At 37.9% G+C, this 19,722-nt stretch overlaps 1 protein-coding gene across 1 annotated transcript; it reads right to left on the bottom strand.

Moving 5' to 3' along the window:
* Window positions 1-770: 770 nt before the first annotated feature.
* On the bottom strand, window positions 771-2,814 carry LOC132481894 (polypeptide N-acetylgalactosaminyltransferase 1-like). The gene is given in 3 exon segments (XM_060086796.1): window positions 771-1,598; window positions 1,601-1,855; window positions 1,858-2,814. Coding segments are annotated over 3 exon segments (1,497 nt in total). The 5' UTR covers window positions 2,717-2,814; the 3' UTR covers window positions 771-1,215.
* Window positions 2,815-19,722: the final 16,908 nt, after the last annotated feature.

Genomic DNA, 19,722 nt, shown 5'->3' with positions numbered 1-19,722 from the left:
GCTGGGGAGAGTATTATTGTTTGTAAGTTTTCTCCTTTCACAACTTTAGGTATATCATGCCACTCCATTCTGGCCAGCAGATTTTATGCTGAATGATCATCTGATAACCTTATTGGGATTCCCTTGTATGTTATTTATTGTTTTTCCCTCGTTGCTTTTAATATTTTTTCTTTATCTTTAATTTTTGTCAGTGTGATTAGTATGTGTCTTGGCGTGTTCCTCCTTGGGTTTATCCTGTATTGGATTCTCTGCACTTCCTGGACTTGAGTGAGTTTTTCCTTTCTTTCGTTAGGGAAGTTTTCAGCTATAATATTTTCAAATATTTTCTTAGGCCCTTTGTCTTTCTCTTCTCCATCTGTGACACCTATAATGTAAATGTTTCTTTAAATTTGTCCCAGATGTCCCTGAGCCTGTTCTTATTTTGTTTCAGTGTTTTTTTCTTTATTCTTTTCTGCAGCAGTTTCCCACCACTCTGTCTTCCAGCTCACTTATTCTTTCCTCTGCCTCAGTTATTCTTCTATTGAATTCTTTCTAGTGTATTTTTCATTTCAGTTATTATATTGTTCATCTCTGTTTGTTCTTTAACTCTTCTAGCTCCTTGTTAAATTTTTGTATCTTCTCGATCTGTTCCTCCATTCTATTTCCGAGATTTTTTAAATCATATTTACTATGATTACTCTGAATTGTTTTTCAGATAGATTGCCTATTTCCTCTTCATTTAGTTGTTCTTATTGTTTTTTTTTTTTTTTTTTCTGGTTCCAGTTCTTTTTCATTTATTTTTATATCAATATTTAATATACTGGCTACCAGTTCTAATCAGAAAAAAAATCTTGGACATCTCTTCATTATAACAGCACATTCAGCAGAAATTACTGATGTGCAAGCAAACCATAAAAGGTGCAGCTCTCTGGAAAGCACATTTCGTAGATTGTTTCAGTCTGAATATTCTTTACAATGATTCTTGATGAAAGACTCTTTTAATCTTGTAAACATCAGTGTGCACAATCTCGCTACTACGTAGTTTCACGTCCTTGGACAGGAAGGCCGGTTCACAGCTAGTGAAAGAGAGAGCAGTTTAAGTTTTAATGGCTGATAAACCTTACATCCTGCAGGAGGAAAGCACTCTTCCTTTTTTGCTACTTAAGAATGTGGCAGAAATGTATGCTGAGGTAGCCCAGTCAATCCTTATTTTTTTCTTTTTTTGTAAATTTGGTCTCAGAATATTTCTGGAAGGGTTACATTTCGAAGAAGCCACTGCTGGGACCGGCTTCCACTGCAGTCTCTAATGCTGGGCACCTGGCTGTCCTCTTCTGTGGCTTTATCCAGGCACTGATTACTGTTCACATGCTGCAGGGTTAATTTCACCGGATCATACTCCCAAAGTTGGTTGCCTTTTAGGTGGTGGCATTTGAGCATTGTGACTGGGCCATTAAGTTTAGAGACATCCAAGCAAAGGTCATCTGTTCTAATTTCTTTGTTGGCAGTGTAAGAGAAAACCTGATTACCTCCCATACCGTGACAGTTAAAAATTCCAACTTTTTCATTCTCTTTTCTAGCCATGTTATCTAGACACTGATTTGTTTCCACATTTCGTATCAAGAGAAAGGTCTGCATTGGAGTTTGTGTCTTAGACCAAGTCTTGATGATATCTCTCCATAATCTACCTTTGTAACACCTGGAGAAATTATATAGAAGAAATTCTTGAATTCATCCATCCACACTTCTGCAAGTCGTCTGTTATTTTTATTGATAATCTGCCCTGTGCCTCCTGGAAACGTGTAGGGTGTAGCTTTCCGAAACACATGTCCAACATGTGAGCAAGTAACAATCTCCAAAGTTCCTCCACACTGCCAAATCTCACAGGAAGAGTTCGATCACCTTTCCTTCTGTCCATTTCTCTTTGGGGAACAGGATACCAGCGAAAATTGAGCTTCCAGTTGAATCCACCATAGGTCATGTCAGAACCTGCCATGTACTCAAAAGTATCATCACTGATCACGTCAATGATAGGACAGACCACTGTCTTCCTGTCATGTTTGATCCTGGCTAAGAGAGGCTCCAGCCACCCCACTGTACATTCACAGTGAGCATCTAAAAAGGTGATCACTTGGCCTTTAGACACTGCAGCTCCTTTTAACCTAGCTCTGATCAATCCAGAACGTTGCTCCATTCGAATTACGTGAACTGGTACTTTCAGTTTTTTCACGTAACTCTCTAGAGGTCTTTTCAGAAAGTCTCTTTCACTGGCATCATCTACGAGAACAATTTCTTCTAGCATGTGTCTTGGTGAGCGATTAATGACACTATGGACAGTTCGCAGAAGTGTGCTCCAAGCCTCATTATGGAAAACAATCACCACACTTGTCGTAGGAAGATTATCTGGATACACCTTTGTTTTACACCCTTCTAACCTAACATCTGGTAAAGATCTGTTGAGTGCAATCATCTCACTTGCCATTAAATTGAACTGATTGATTTTAAACATCTCTTTCATCTTTTCTTGATCCTCTTTAGGAATGACGACTGGTTTCCCCATTTCTCCAGGACCTTCATGAGGCTTTTGTACTGGCTCTAGAACATCCCCAGCAGGAAGTCCTCTCTCTTTTTTTTCATCACATTTGTTGCATTCACTGAAGTAAAGCAGCAGGAACATATCCAAGAGTACCCAAATCAAGGAGGTGGCTAGGACCACCTTGCAATATGCAAATTTTCTCATGGCACTTTAAGTCAAATGCAAAATTTTAAAATATATATATATATATATATATATACAAAGTTCATGAAAATTATTCCAATCCAGTTTCATCAGAAATCACGTTCATAACCTCGGTCCGCGCGCGGCGGCGGCGGCGGCGGCGGCGGGCGCTCCTCGGGGCCGGCCCGGGCGGTCGCGGCGCGGTCCCGCGGGCCGCAGCGCGGGCGCTACTCTCGGGCCGCCGTCCGCCGCGCCACCTCCTCGACCACTTAGTTGTTCTTATTGTTTTTTATCTTGTTTCTTCATCTGCAACATACTTCTCTGTCATCTAATTTTGTCTAAATTTCTGTGTTTGTGGTCTCCTTTCCACAGGCTGCAGGATCATAGTTCTTCTTGCTTCTGGTGTCTGTTCCCTTGCAGGTTAGGTTAGTTCAGGGGCTTGTGTATGCTTCTTGGTGGCTGGGACTGGTACCAATCCTCTGGTTGGTGAAGCTGACTCTTTTCCCTCTAATGGGCAAGGCCATGTCAAGGAGTATGTTTTGTGGTAGCTGTGAGCTCAGTACATCTTTAGGTAGCTTGTCTGCTGATGCATGTGGCTGTGTTCCTCTGTTGCTTGTTATTTGGCCTGAAGCAATCCATCTCTGGAGCCTGTAGGCTGTTGAGTGGGGCCAGGTCTTGGGACCAAAATAGGGACCTCTGGAAGAACTCACACTGATCAGTATTCTCTGCTGCCTCCACCACCAGTGTTCTTGTCCTCACAGTGAGATACAGCCAACTCCCATCAGGCCAAGAGATCCTCCCATACCCCTAGTTAGGTCTAGCCCACGTTCCTGTGGAAGTCTTGCTTTGTGCTGGATCCTAATGCATGTGAGGTATTGTGTGCACCTTCTAAGAGTGGAGTCTCTGTTTCTCCCAACCCTGTGGAGCTTCTGCACTCAGGCCCTACTGACCTTCAAAGACAAATGTTCTGGGGCTTCTTCCCGATGCCTTACTCTTAGACTGTCTTGGAGGGCTATTTTTATGTGGAAACATCCCTGTGTAGTCTCTTTGTGTTTAATAATTTTTTGGTGCAAGGGCTGCTTTTAGTATGGATGTCTGCCACCTCTTTCCTCAGTGTATGCTGGCCATTATCCCATTGATTGCAGGTGTGCACTGGATATTGAGCAGTGCCTCCCCTTTGCTCTGTTATTGTTACTGTCCTGTGAGAGGCAGAGTCTTCTCCCTAGTTAGGGTTGGTGTAGAGGCCCCTAGATCTTTTTCTCAGCTGCGTTTCTGGTCCTTGGTGTGAAGTAGGTGGTATTGGAGCACTCCCACTAGGAGAGAAGCCACTGAGTTTTCCTCCTCTGGAGCTGTTTACCCATGAGTGTACTATGTTATGTCACTTTTCATCCATTGTGCTCGCTCACAAATTACACTGTTGTTGGAACTGCTCTCAGCCCCACCTTAACAAAAGGTATGCTGGCAACTTGCCCTGGTGTCTCTCAGGTGCTGTTTTCACTAGGCTACCAGCACAGATCCACTGAAGTCAGGCTCCAGGACTGTTGTAATCATGTAACTGGACCTACTGTGGGATCTGTGGAGACAGCTCAGATTATGATCTGGTCCAATCCCTGCATGTGCCTGTCCAGAAAGTAACTAAAGCTAAAGCTAGACTCATATCATCTGTGGGAGCACTCATCCATTCAGATGTTCTGCCTGTGCTGAGTTTACAAAGCCAGAAGCAGGAGTGTGAATCCATTGTTTCTGCAGGCACGAGGAGAGATTTCAAGACTTCTTCCTTAGTTGCATGGCCCCTTGTGAATATTTCTTGAAAAGAACTTCAAGGATGTATTCCAGGTAAGTGAGAGATGAATCAAAATAAACTCAAGTATTGTAAAGTGATGTCTATACAGTACTAGAAGTTACTTAAAGTGTTTAAATGCAGAATTTTATTCATTATTATTAATATTATTACAAAAATATTTTGTATAACTGTTATTGAGAGAAAATATAAAAATAAAACAAGTTTATTATAATACACAATGAAAACCTGATACAAGGATTTGGAGGTGGGATATGAGACGAAGTGAAAGCATATGACTTCCCTTATGATGTTAAGATGGAGTTTATAGTTACTGGTTACTCTTAGTTATTATTATATTGTTTTGAAGAAAATAAAATGCAATTAATACATAAATGCTATATCATTATAAAAGCTTCAAAAGGTACTTTATTTAAAAATAATAGCTTCACTTAGTATAACCCCAAATCCCAACCTGGCCCACCAATCACCGTACACTCTACAAAAGGACCAGTGTTTCTAAACTTAATATGTATAAAATAACTTCTCTAATTAAACTCATACGACTCTCATCTGGTTTCATCTGGTTACTGGAGACTCTAAAGCCATCTTCAATTTTCTCTCTATATGCTTCTCACAGCTAATTTGTCATAACCTGTCTTTGCTGTTACTTCATTTTCCATTTGTTGGCATTCTATCTGCCTCAACTTTGGTTAACTGCTATTACACCTTTTTCTTTTAGGCCAATCTATAGTACGTTCCCAACCAGATTCCTTGCTTTTGGTCTTTCTTTGCAGCCATGCATGTTGCATTCAGCCCAGATTAATTTTCCTCTGTTAATCCATTTCAGTCTTTTTAGCCTTTATCCTGTGGACACAATTTAGCTTGCTCTGGAAGCCCCGTAACATTTGCTTCCTGACCACCCTTGATGCCCACGTGTGTCATTTACTCTGATCAGATGGGTTTGTTTACTGATTCTGAACATGCATTGCATTCAATCAGTGAATAGTAACTAGCTCTTATTTCTGCATCACTAATTTTGCTCAAGTTATTCTCACTTCTTGGCAAAATTTACCTTTATAGACATCTGGTCCTGGACTTTTCTTCATGGGTACTTTACTTGATTACTTATTTATTTGATAAGAATGTGTAGATTTTTATCAGATTTGAGGGGATTAATCTATTAAGGCAATCATATGTTTTTTTCCTTTAAATTTTGAATTTAGTGAGTGAAATTATTAGATATCCTGACATCGAGCCATCCTTGTTTTCAGGGTAAATCGCATTGTATATTATTTTTAAATGAACTACTGGATTTGATTTAATAGTATTTTGTTTGAATTTTTGCATGTATATTCATCTTCCAGACCACTAATTCTGTACTTAGCCTAAATCTTTATTAGTCATTCCATCTACCAAAAATTCAATTTCATCAACAATATATTTAATTTTCAATATTTTCTTATTCTGTGAGTCTTTTCCATTTCAGACCATCTTTTTTGTTTTATGCATTCAAAAGCTTTTCCATCTTACCAAGTCACTAGAATTATGTTTTAAATTCTCTGTTCCCTGCATCATCTTTGGTTTTCCAGGGCAAGATTTTTGCTTGTTCATCTTGGCCCTTCCCTTACATTATTTGCTTTCCTCAAATGTTTGCTATTCTTAGCTATCTCTTCACACTTATGATTGATGTATTAGTTTGATTAATATAGGTAAATGCATGTGTTTCCTTTGCAATTGTGTAGTTCTACATGTCCAACAAGTTTCCCTTTGAATAACAGGGCTGACGTGTGGGATTTTTGTAAGTGAATAGGAAAAATAATGAGAAGATTTCATATTACAGTGTGTGGCCATAAATCAGGCAGTTTAGTTAGAGATAATCCCTAACCTTCTACTCTGCACCCTTAAAAACCACAGCATATACAAGTGTCCACTCAGAGGAGCACCTAGATTATTTTCTTTCTGTACAGAGAAGTTACATTTTTATTCCTCTTTGGGCCTCAAACTGTATGCAGTTTCTTTCCTGGGTTCAAAAATCCACACCTAGTGCTCCTCATGTGTAAAACGTTCCCTTTTTCTTTTTTCTTCCATCTTTATTGAGATGTAATTGACCTATAACTGTATAAATTTAAGGTGTACAGTGTGTTGATTTGATACACATATACTGGAAAATGATTAACATGGTAATGTTGGTTAATACCACTATCATCTCATATAATTACCATTTCATTTTTGTATTAAGGACATTTAAGAATTACTCTCTTAGAACTTTCAAGTATTTAATTGTTAACTATAATCACCATGCTGTACATTAGATCCTCAGAATTTATTTATCTTATGGAGAAAATGTTTTCCCTTTGACCAACATCTCCCACTTTATCCTACCCTCCAGTTCCTGGTAACCACTACTATAATCTCCGTTTCTGTGTGTTCAGCTTTTTTAGATTTCACATACAATTGATACCATACAGTATTTTTGTTATTCTATCTGAATTATCTCACTTAGCATAATGCCCTCAAGGCCCACACATGTCACAAATGGTAGGGTTGCCTTACTTCTCATGGCCAATAATATCTCATCATTTATATATACTATATCTTCTTTATTCACTAATCCATAGATGGGCATTCCCTTTTTCAAAGGTGGTTCACAAATTGTAATCTGGAGTTCAGACCTGCTGGTGTTGCTAATACCTAAGTATAATCAATGGGAGGAGATCTTCAGCAGCCTGGAAATTGTGAATGCAGTTTTAAATACTAAGACTATTACATGTATTCAGTCTGAAATTGGAGTTTCTCTGGATTTTGTCTTAATTTTTAATTCACCTTCTCCTGCATGCATTTCAGACCAGTGTATCAAAAGCTTTAATATCCATATAAATCACATGGAGAACTGTTAGGATGCAGATTCTGATTCAGGTGGTCCAGAGTGGAGTCTAATATTTTGCATGTCTGGAAAACTCCAGGAGGGTGCCATGATGCTAGTCTGTAGACCAAACTTTAACTAGACAGGTTTTAGACTTTGTTTGTTCCTGGTTTTCTATACATAGACCACATCTGCTTTCTCTCTTCCAGGAATTTCTCAACTTTTAGCCCAATTGATGGCCTTATTTCTTACTTCTCAGTGCTGGTGTGGATTTCTCTTTTAATAAAGTGTCTGTTCTGCCATTTTAAAGGATTCGAGGTGATAGGAGAAGTAAACAGGTGTGCTAGAGCTATAATTTTGATCAAAATTTTATTTGTCTTCTCAACAATATTTATGAGGGAAATATAGATTTAAGCACCTTTCAAAAAATCTTTAATAGAATGTAAAAATAGCATGATGACTATCAAATTACTTGACAAAAATCAAATAAAATCATAGTCTATATAGTAGAAAAGAGGAAAAACAAATGAAAATGACAAAACATAAGATTAGATAGCATACGTAAGACGAGCATAAAATTTATAGAATTGATTTAAATGGATTGAAATAGGCTTGACAAAAAACAAAATTCCACTACATATTTTCCACTAAAGACAGAGTGGTAAGAAAAGACAAACACACACCCTTAGTTAAGAGAACAAAGCAATTTCTAACAACTGCAAATCAACTACACCAGTGTTTATAATATTAGGAATAAGAACTAATTCAAAGCAGAATATTAGTAGAACAAAAGAATATTTGTTTTTGGTGAAGGGTATAATTAATTCACTCATTAGAATATATTGTTCAGTACTTACTATGTGAAAGGTGTTTTGTTATGTGCAAGGTGCTGGAGGTATAAGGGTTAGGAAAAATAACAATATAATAAAATGTACACCATGATTAAGTAAGCTTTATTTTAGGAAATGGAGGCAAACAGCAATGGTAAAAAAGAAGGTTAATCTAATAAATCTAAATACAAAGTTGACCTTCTTTCTTCTCAGATTTTGCAAAAATTACATAAAGTAATAAAATATAACAATGTATCATTGATAGTGTAATCATTTTAGAAAATTATGTATAACAATAATAACAGAAAATGAGGAGGAGGGAGTAAACCTATATAGAAATAATGTTTCTATATGTCACAGGAATTAGGTTAGTATAAATCTGACATAGGTTTTGATAAATTATGTTGTATATTGCAAGTCCTAGAACAAACAGTATAATTAAACTCAAATATACAGTGTTAAAAAATTATTAAAGGACTTAAGATATAATACTGGAAAATATCCACTAAATGAAAAATAAGGCAATTAAGGAATACCAGAGGACCAAGAAGGAAAAGACATATAGAAAACAAAAAGCAAAATGGTAGATGGAAATCCAACCATCTAATAATATTCAACATAATCAAATAACATTAAATCTGAGTGGATTAAAAATCCAATCAAAAGAGAGACAGGACAAAAAACAAACAGATTACAACTGTACGCTGACTATAAGAAACACACATTAGATTCAAAGATGCAAGTAATTTGAAAGGTAAAGGATGGAAAAATATATTGCATGCAAACAGCAAACATAATAGAGCTGGAGTGACTATAATAATATCATCCAAAATAAATTTTCAGCAAAAATATTACCAGAAAAAAGAAGGACATTTTATAAAGATAAATGGAAGAAATAAACAATTATAAGAATTTTGAATTTAACAACAGAGCCCCACAATACATGAAACTAAAACTGGAACAATTTAACAAAGAAATTGAAATTACAACAATACAAGCTTGAGAATTTAATAATCCACTTTGAATAATGGATAGAAACTTAGGTGATGAATGAGGATATAGAAAGTTTGACAACACTGTAAACAAACTAGTTCTAACAAACATCTATAGAACTTAAAACCAACAAAAGCAGAATACACATTCCTCCTGAGAAGACATGAAACATTCCCAAGGATAGACCACATGCTAGACCATAAAACAAGCTTGATAAATATAAAAGAAATGAAATCATACAAGTTATGTTCCCTTATCACACTGGATTTAAGTTAGAATCAGTAACAGAAGGAAATCTGAGAAATTCACAAATATATGGAAATTGAACAATACACATCTAAATAACCAATGGATCAAAGAAGAAAGCACAAAGGAAATGTTAAAACATCCTGACATGCATGAAAACAAAACAACAACATACGAAAATTTATGTGAGGAAACTATAAAGTTTTTATGGTAGATTTTATGTCTGTCAGTGCCTACATTAAAAAAAAAGTAGTAACATCTCAAATAGATAACCTAAATTTCTACTTAAAAAACATAAACAAAAAGAACTAAACCTGAACAAAGAGAAGGAAGGAAATAATAAAGATGAGTAGAAATAAATGAAAAAAAAGAGAATAGAAAAGCAATAGAGATAATCAATAAACCTAAAAGCCAATTACTTGGCAATGTCAACAAAACTGACAAACAGTTAGCTAGACTGTCTGCCTAAAAAACAAAAACAAAAAAACAATGATTCCGGAGGAACCAAGATGGGGGAGTAGAAAGACGTGCTCTCACTCCCTCTTGCGAGAACACCAGAATCACAACTAGCTGCTGGAGAGTCATTGACAGGAAGACACTGGACCTCACCAGAGAAGACACCCCACATCCAAAGACAAAGAAGACACAATGAGATGGTAGGAGGGGTGAAATCACAGTAAAATCAAATCCCATAACTGATGGGTGGGTGACTCACAAACGGGAGAACAGTTATACCACAGAAATCCACCAACTGAAGTGAAGGTTCTGAGCCCCACATCAGGCTTCCCAACCGGGGGGTCTGGCAACGGGAGGAGGAATTCCTAGAGAATCAGACTTTGAAGCCTAGTGAGAATTGATTCCAGGACTTTGACAGGACTGGGGGAAACAGAGACTCCACTCTTGGAGGGCACACACAAAGAAGTGTGAGCATTGGGACCCAGGGGAAGGTGCAGTGACCCCAGGGGAGACTGAACCAGACCTACCTGCTAGTGTTGGAGGGTCTCCCGCAGAGGTGGGGGAGGTGTGGTGGCTCACCATGGGGACAAGGACACTGGCAGCAGAAATTATGGGAAGTACACCTTGGCATGAGCCCTCCCAGAGTCTGTCATTAGCCCCAACAAAGAGCCCAGGTAGGCTCCAGTGTTGGGTTGCCTCAGGCCAAACAACCAACAAGGAGGGAACACAGCCCCACCCATGAACAGTGAAGTGGATTAAAGTTTTACTGAGCTCTGCCCACCAGAGCAACAGGCAGCTCTACCCACTACCAGTCCCTCCCATCAAGCCTTTTAGATAGTCTCATCCACAAGAGGGCAGACAGCAGAAGCAAGAAGAAGTTCAGTCCTGCAGCCTGTGGAGCAAAAAAAAAACATTCACAGAAAGATAGACAAGATGAAAAGGCAGAGGGCTATGTACCAGATGAAGGAACAAGGAAAAAAGAACAGAAAAACAAATAAATGAAGTAGAGATAAGCAACCTTCCAGAAAAAGAATTCAGAATAATGATAGTGAAGATGATCCAGGACCTTGGAGAAACGATGGAGGCAAAGATCGAAAATATGCAAGAAATGTTTAGCAAAGAACTAGAAGAATTAAAGAACAAACAAACAGAGGTGAACAATAAAATAACTGAAATGAAAACTACACTAGAAGGAATCAATAGCAGAATAACTGAGTCAGAAGAATGGATAAGTGACCTGGAAGACAGAATGGTGGAATTCACTGTTGTGGAACAGAATAAAGAAAAAAGAATGAAAAGAAATGAAGACAGCCTAAGACCACTGAGACAACATTAAACGTAACAACATTTGTATTATAGGGGTCCCAGAAGGTGAAGAGAGAGAAAGGACCAGAGAAAATACTTGAAGAGATTATAGTTGAAAATTTCCCTAATATGGGAAAGGAAATAGCGACCCAAGTCCAGGAAGTGCAGTGAGTTCCATACAGGACAAACATAAGGAGAAACACACTGAGACACATAGTAATCAAATTGGCAACAATTAAAGATAAAGAAAAATTATTGAAAGCAGCGAGGGAAAAATGACAGATAACATACAAGGGAACTCCCATAAGGCTAACAGATGATTTCTCAGCAGAAATTCTACAAGCCAGAAGGTTGTAGCATAATATACTTAATGTGATGAAAGGGAAGAACCTACAAGCAAGATTACTCTACCCAGCAAGTATCTCTTTCAGATTTGATGGAGAAATCAAAAGCTTTACAGACAAGCAAAAGCTAAGATAATTAAGCACAACGAAACCATCTGTACAACAAATGCTAAAGGAACTTCTCTATGTGGGAAACACAAAAGAATAAAAGGACCTAAAAAACACCCCAAAACAATTAAGAAAATGGTCTTAGGAACATACATATGGATAATTACCTTAAACGTGTAAGGATAAAATGCTCCAACCAAAAGACACAGGTTTGCAGAATGGACATAAAAACAAGACCCATATATATGCTGTCTACAAGAGTCCCACTTCAGACCTAGGGACACACAGAGACTGAATGTGAGGGTATGGAAAAAGATATTCCATGCAAATGGAAATCAAAAGAAAGCTGGGGTAGCTATACTCATATCAGATAAAATAGACTTTAAAATAAAAATGTTACAAGAGACAAGGGAGGACACTACAAAATGATCACGGGATCAATCCAAAAAGAAGATATAACAATTATAAATATGTATGCACCCAACATACGAGCAACTCAATGCATAAGGCAACTGCTAACAGCTCTACAAGACAAAATCGACAGTAACACAATAATAGTGGGGGACTTTAACAGCTCACTTACAACAATGGACAGACCATAAAAATGAAAGTAATTAAGGAAACAGAAGCACTATAAATGACACAATACACCAGATAGATTTAATTGATATTTATAGGACATTCCATCCAAAAACAGCAGATTACATTTTCATCTCAAGTGTGCACGGAAAATTCTCCAGCATAGATCACATCTTGGGTCAATTCAAGCCTCAGGAAATTTAAGAAAATTGAAACCATATCAAGCATCTTTTCTGACCACAACACTATGAGATTAGAAATGAATTACAGGGAAATAAATGTAAAAAACCACAAACACATGGAGGCTAAACAATATGTTACTAAATAACCATGAGATCACTGAAGAAATCAAAGGGGAAAGCAAAACAATACCCAGAGACAAATGACAATGAAAACACAATGATCAAAAACATATGGGATGCAGCAAAATCAGTTCTAAGAAGGAAGTTTAGAGCTATACAAGCCTACCTCAAGAAAAAAGAAAATTTCAAATAAATAATCTAGCCTTACACCTAAAGGGACTAGAGAAAGAAGAACAAACAAAACCCAAAGTTAGTAGAAGGAAAGAAATCATAAACATCAGAGCAGATATAAATGAAATAGAAACAAAGAAACAATAGCAAAGTTCAATAAAACTAAAAGCTGGTTCTTTGAGAAGATAAACAAAATTGATAAACCATTAGCCAGACTCATCAAGAATAAGAGAGCAGACTCAAATCAATAAAATTAGAAATGAAAAAGGAGAAGTTACAACAGACACTGTAGAAATACATAGCATCCTAAGAGACTACTAGAAGCAACTCTATGCCAATAAAATGGACAACCTGGAAGAAATGGAGAAATTCTTAGAAAGGTGTAACCTTCCAAGACTGAACCAGGAAGAATCAGAAAATATGAACAGACCAATCACAAGTAATGAAATAGAAACTGTGATTAAAAATCTTCCAACAAACAAAAGTCCAGGACCAGATGGCTTCACAGGTGAATTATATCAAATATTTAGAGAAGAGTTAACACCCATTCTTCTCAACCTCTTGCAAAAATTTGCAGAGGAAGGAACATTCCCAAACTCATTCTATCAGGCCACCATCACCCTAATACCATACCCAGACAAAGAGACTACAAAAAAAGAAAATTACAAACCAATATCACCGATGAATATAGGTTCAAAAAATCCTCAACAAAATACTAGCAAACAGAACCCAGCAACACATTAAAAGAGTCACACAACATGATCAGGAGAGATTTATCCCAGGGTTGCAAGCATTCTTCAATATATGCAAATCAATCAACCTGATACACCATATTAACAAATTGAAGAATAAAATCCATATGATCACCTCAATAGATGCAGGAAAAAGCTTTTGACAAAATTCAACACCCATTTATGATAAAAACTCTTCAGAAAGTGGGCATAGAGGGAACCTACCTCAACATAATAAAGGCCATATACGAAAAACCCACAACAAACATCATTCTGAATGGTGAAAACTGAAAGCAATTCCTCTAAGATCAAGGAGACAAGGATGTCCCCTCTCACCACTATGCTTCAACATAGTTTTGGAAGTCCTAGTCATGACAATCAGAGAAGAAAAAGAAATAAAATGAATACAAATTTGAAAAGAAGTAAAACTGTCACTGTCCATAGATGACATGACACTATACATAGAGAATAGTAAAAATGCCACCAGCACCAGAAAACTACTAGAGCTAATCAATGTATTTTGTAAAGTTGCAGCATACAAAATTAATGAAGAGAAATCTCCTGCATTCCTATACACTAATGATGAAATATCTGAAAGAGAAATTAAGGAAACACTCCCATTTACCATTGCAACAACAACAAAAGGAAATACCTAAAAATAAACCTACCTAGGGAGACAAATAACCTTTATGCAGAAAACTATATGACACAGATAAAAGAAGTTAAAGATGATACCTACATATGGAGAGATATACCATGTCCTTGGATTGGAAGAATCAATATTGTCAAAATGACTATACTACCCAAAGCAATCTACAGATTAAATGGAATCCCTATCAAATTACCAATGGCATTTTTTACGGAGCTAGAACAAGTCATCTTAAAATTTGTATGGAGGGCTTCCCTGGTGGCACAGTGTTGAGAGTCCGCCTGTCAATGCAGGGTATATGGGTTCGTGCCCCAGTCTGGGAAGATCCCACATGACACGAAGCAGCTAGGCCCATGAGCCATGGCTGCTGAGCCTGCACGTCCGGAGCCTTGACCACAATGAGAGAGGCCACAACAGTGAGCGGACTGTGTACCACAAAAAAAAAAAAAAAAAAAAAAGTTGTATGGAGACACAAAAGACCCTGAATACCCAAAGCCGTCTTGAGGGAAAAAAACAGAGCTGGAGGAATCAGAGTCCCTGACTGCAGACTATACTACAAAGCTACAGTAATCAAGACAATATGGGAGGGAAGGAGGAAAGATGGCGGAAGAGTAAGATGTGGAGATCACCTTCCTCCCCACAGATACATCAGAAATAAATCTACACGTGGAACTGCTCCTATAGAATACCTACTGAATGCTGGCAGAAGACCTCAGACCTCCAAAAGGCAAGAAACTCCCCACGTACCTGGGTAGGCCAAAAGAAAAAAGAGAAATCAGAGACAAAAGAATAGGGATGGAACCTGCACAAGTAGGAGGAAGCTGTGAAGGAGGAAAGGTTTCCACACACTACGAAGCCCCTTCACAGGCAGAGATTGTGGATGGCCGAGGGAGAAGCTTCGGAGCTGCGGAGGAGAGTGCAACAATAAGGGTGTGGAGGGCAAAGCAGAGAGACTCCCGCATGGAGGATCGATGCTGACCAGAACTCACCAGCCCAAGAGGCTTGTATGTTCACCTGCTGAGGCAGGGAAGGCCTGCGAGCTGAGGCTCGGGTGGGCTTTGGTCGGATCACAGGGAGAGACCTGGTGTAGGTGGCATGAACACAGCCTGAACAGGGCTAGTGCGCTACAGCTAGCTCGGAGGGAGTCCAGGAAAAAGTCTGGATCTGCAGAAGAGTCAAGAGACATTTTCTTCCCTCTTTGTTTCCTGGTGCACGAGGAGAGGTGATTAAGAGTGCTGCTTAAATGAGCTCCAGAGATGGGCACGAGCTGCGGCTATCAGCATGGACCCCAGAGACAGTCATGAGATGCTAAGGTTGCTGCTGCAACCACCAAGAAGCCTGTGAGCAAACACAGGTCACGATCCACAGTGCCCCTCCCTGGAGGCTGTGCAGCCTGCCACTGACAGGGTCCCACTATCCAGGGACAACTTCCCCAGGAGAAGTTTAATTAGGCTGGTGAAATGTCACATGAGCCTCTGACGCCACAGGCTTGCCCCACATTCCATACCCCACCCTCCCGCCAGCCTGAGTGAGCAGAGTCCTCGAATCAGCTGCTCCTTTAACCCCATAATGTCTGAGCGAAGAACAGATGCCCTCAGGTGACCTACAAACAGAGGAGAGAGCTGTGCAAACAAAGAAGAGGAAGGGAAATCCCTCCCAGCAACCTCAGAAGCAGTGGATTAAACCTCCACAATCATCTTCATGTACCCTGCCTCTGTGGAATACCTGAATAGACAACGAATCAGCCCAAATTGAGGAGGTGGATCTTGGGAGCAAGATATATTATTTTTCCCATTTTCCTCTTTTTGAGAGTGTGTATGTGTATGTTTCAGTGTGAGATTTTCTCTGTATAGCTTTGCATTCACCATTTCTCCTAGGATTCTGTCCATCCATTCTTTTTTTATTTTTCTTTAATTTTAAAAAATTATGTCATAATAATTATTTTTTATTTAATAACTTTATTTTATCCTACTTTATCTGATTTTACTTTATTTTATCCTTTTTCGTTCTTTCTTTCTATTTTTTCTCCCTATAATTCAGAGCTGTGTGGATGAAACACTCTTGGTGCTCCATCCAGGAGTCAGCGCTGTGCCTCTGAGGTAAGAGAGCCAACTTCAGAACACTGGTCCACAAGAGACCACCCAGCTCCACATAATATCAAATGGCAAAAATCTCCCAGAGATCTCCATCTCAACACCAAGACCCAGATTCACTCAACGACCAGCAAGCTAGAGTGCTGGACACCATATGCCAAACAACTAGCGAGACAGGAACACAGCTCCATCCATTAGCAGAGAGGCTTCCTAAAATCATAATAAGGCCAAAGAAACCCCCAAACACCCTACAAATCGTGGACATGCCCACTACAAAGACATGATCCAGCCTCATCCACAAGAATAGAGGCACTAGTCACCTCCACCAGGAAGCCTACACAACACACTGAGCTAACATTAGCCACTGGGGACAGACAACAAAAACAACGGGGTCTACGTCCCTGCACCCTGCGAAAAGGAGACCCCAAACACAGTAAGATAAGCAAAATGAGAAGAGAGAAGAACACACAGCAGATGAGGGAGCAAGGTAGAAACCCACCAAACTTAACAAATAAAGAGGAAATAGGCAGCCTACTGAAAGAGAATTCAGAATAATGGTAGTAAAAATGATCCAAAATCTTGGAAATAGAATAAAGAAAATGCAATGAACATTTAGCAAGGACCTAGAAGAACTAAAGAGGAAAGAAGCAACGATGAAAAACACAATAAATGAAATTAAAAATACTCTAGAAAGGATCAATAGCAGAATAACAGAGGCAGAAGAAGAGATAAGTGACTTGGAAGATAAAATATTGGAAATAACTACTGCAGAGCAGAATAAAGAAAAAAGAATGAAAAGAACTGCAGACAGTCTCAGAGACCTCTGGGACAACATTAAACACAACAACATTCGAATTATAGGGGCCTCAGAAGAAAAAGAGAAAAAAAAGGGACTGAGAAAATATTTGAAGAGATTATAGTTGAAAAATTGCCATATATGGGAAAGGAAATAGTTAATCAAGTCCAGGAAGCACAGAGAGTCCCATACAGGATAAATCTAAGGAGAAACACACCAAGATACATATTAATCAAACTATCAAAAATTAAATACAAAGAAAACATATTAAAAGCAGCAAGGGAAAAACATCACATAACACAAAAAGGAATGCCCATAACGTTAACAGCAGATCTTTCAGCAGAAATACTGCAAGCCAGAAGGGAGTGGCAGGACATATTTAAAGTGATGAAGGAGAAAAACCTGCAACCAAGATTACCCTACCCAGCAAGGATCTCATTCAGATTTGATGGAGAAATTAAAATCTTTACAGACAAACAAAAGCTATGAGGGTTCTCTGCACCACCAAACCAGCTTTACAGCAAATGCTAAAGAAACTTCTCTAGGCAAGAAACACAACAGAAGGAAAAGACCTACAATAACAAACACAAAACAATTAAGAAAATGGGAATAGGAACAAACATATCTATAATTACCTTCAATGTAATGGATTAAATGCTCCCATCAAAAGACACAGATTGGCTGAATGGATACAAAAACAAGATGCATATATTGGCTGTCTACAAGACACACACTTCAGGCCTAGGGGCACATAATGACTGAAAGTGATGGGATGGAAAAAGATATTCCATGCAAATGGAAATCAAAAGAAAGCTGGAGTAGCAATTCTCATATCAGACAAAACAGATTTTAAAATAAAGAACATTACAAGAGACAAAGAAGGACAGTAAATAATGATCAAGGGATCGATCCAAAAAGAAGACATAACAATTGTAAATATTTATGCAGCCAACATAGGATCACCTCAATACATAAGGTAAACACTAACAGCCATAAAAGGGGAAACTGACAGTAACCCAAACATAGTAGGGGAAATTAACACCACACTTGAATGAATGGACAAATCATCCATAATGAAAATAAATAAGGAAACACAAGCTTTTAATGATACATTAAACAAGATGGACTTAATTGATATTTATAGGACATTCCATCCAAAAACAACAGAATACACATTTTTCTCAAGGGCTCATGGAACATTCTCCAGGATATATCATATCTTTGTTCACAAATCAAGCCTTGATAAATTTAAGAATCTTGAAATTGTATCAAATATATTTTGTGGGAACAACGCTATGAGACTAGATATCCATTACAGGAAAAGATCTGTAAAATATATAAACACATGGAGCCTAAACAATACACTACTTAACAACCAAGAGATTACTGAAGAAATCAAAGAGGAAATCAAAAAATACCAAGAAACAACTGACAGTGAAAACACGACGGCCCAAAACCTATCGGATGCAGCAAAAGCAGTTCTAAGAGGGAAGTTTATAGCAATACAATATTACCTTAAGAAACCAGAAACATCTCGAATAAACAACCTAACCTTACACGTGAAGCAATTAGAGAGAGAACAATAAAAAACCCAAAGTTCGCAGAAGGAAAGAAATCATAAAGATCAGGTCAGAAATAATGAAAAAGAAATGAAGGAAATGATAGGAAAGATGAATAAAACTAAAAGCTGGTTCTTAGAGAAGATAAACAAAATTGATAAAGCATTAGGCAAACTCATCAAGAAAAAAAGGGAGAAGACTCAAATCAATAGAACTAAAAATGATAAAGGAGAAGTAACAACTGACACTGCAGAAATACAAAGGATCATGAGAGATTACTACAAACAATGCTATGCCAATAATATGGACAATCTGGAAGAAATGGACGAATTGTTAGAAATTCACAACCTTCTGAGACTGAACCAGGAAGAAATAGAAAATATGAACCGACCAATCAGAAGCACTGAAATTGAAACTGTGATTAAAAAACTTCCAACAAACAAAAGCCCAGGACCAGATGGCTTCACAGACGAATTCTATGAAACATTTAGAGAAGAGGTAACAACTATCATTCTCAAACTGCTGCAAAATATAGCAGAGGTTGGAACAATCCCAAACTCATTGTATGAGGCCATCATCTCCCTGATACCAAAACCAGAAAAAGATGTCACTAAGAAAGAGAACTACAGCCCAATATCACTGATGAACATAGATACAAAAATCCTCAACAAAATACTAGCAAACAGAATCCAACAGCACATTAAAAGGATCATACACCATGATCAAGTGGGGTTTATTCCTGAAATGCAAGGATTCTTCAAAAAACACAAATCAATCAACATGATGCACCATGTTTACAAATTGAAGGAGAAAATATACATGATCATTTCAATAGATGCAGAGAAAGCTTTCGACAAAATTCAATACCCATTTATGAAAACAGCCCGGCAAAAAGTAGGCATAGAGAGAACTTTCCTGAACATAATAAAGGCCATATATGACAAACCCACAGCCAACATAGTCCTCAATGGTGAAAAACTGAAAACATTTCCACTAATATCAGGAACAAAACAAGGTTTCCGACTCTAACCACTATTATTCATGATAGTTTTGGAAGTTTTAGCCATAGCAATCAGAGAAGAAAAAGAAATAAAACGAATCAAAATCAGAAGAGAAGAATTAAAGTTGTCACTGTTTGCAGAGGACATGATACTATACATAGAGAATCCTAAAGATGCTACCAGAAAACTATTACTCATCAATGAATTTGGTAAAATAG

This window comes from Mesoplodon densirostris, chromosome X, assembly GCF_025265405.1.
Source record: "Mesoplodon densirostris isolate mMesDen1 chromosome X, mMesDen1 primary haplotype, whole genome shotgun sequence".
Classification (NCBI taxonomy): Eukaryota; Metazoa; Chordata; class Mammalia; order Artiodactyla; family Ziphiidae; genus Mesoplodon; species Mesoplodon densirostris.
Note: the sequence above shows the minus strand (reverse complement) of the source record. Positions and strands in the feature narration are given on the sequence as shown.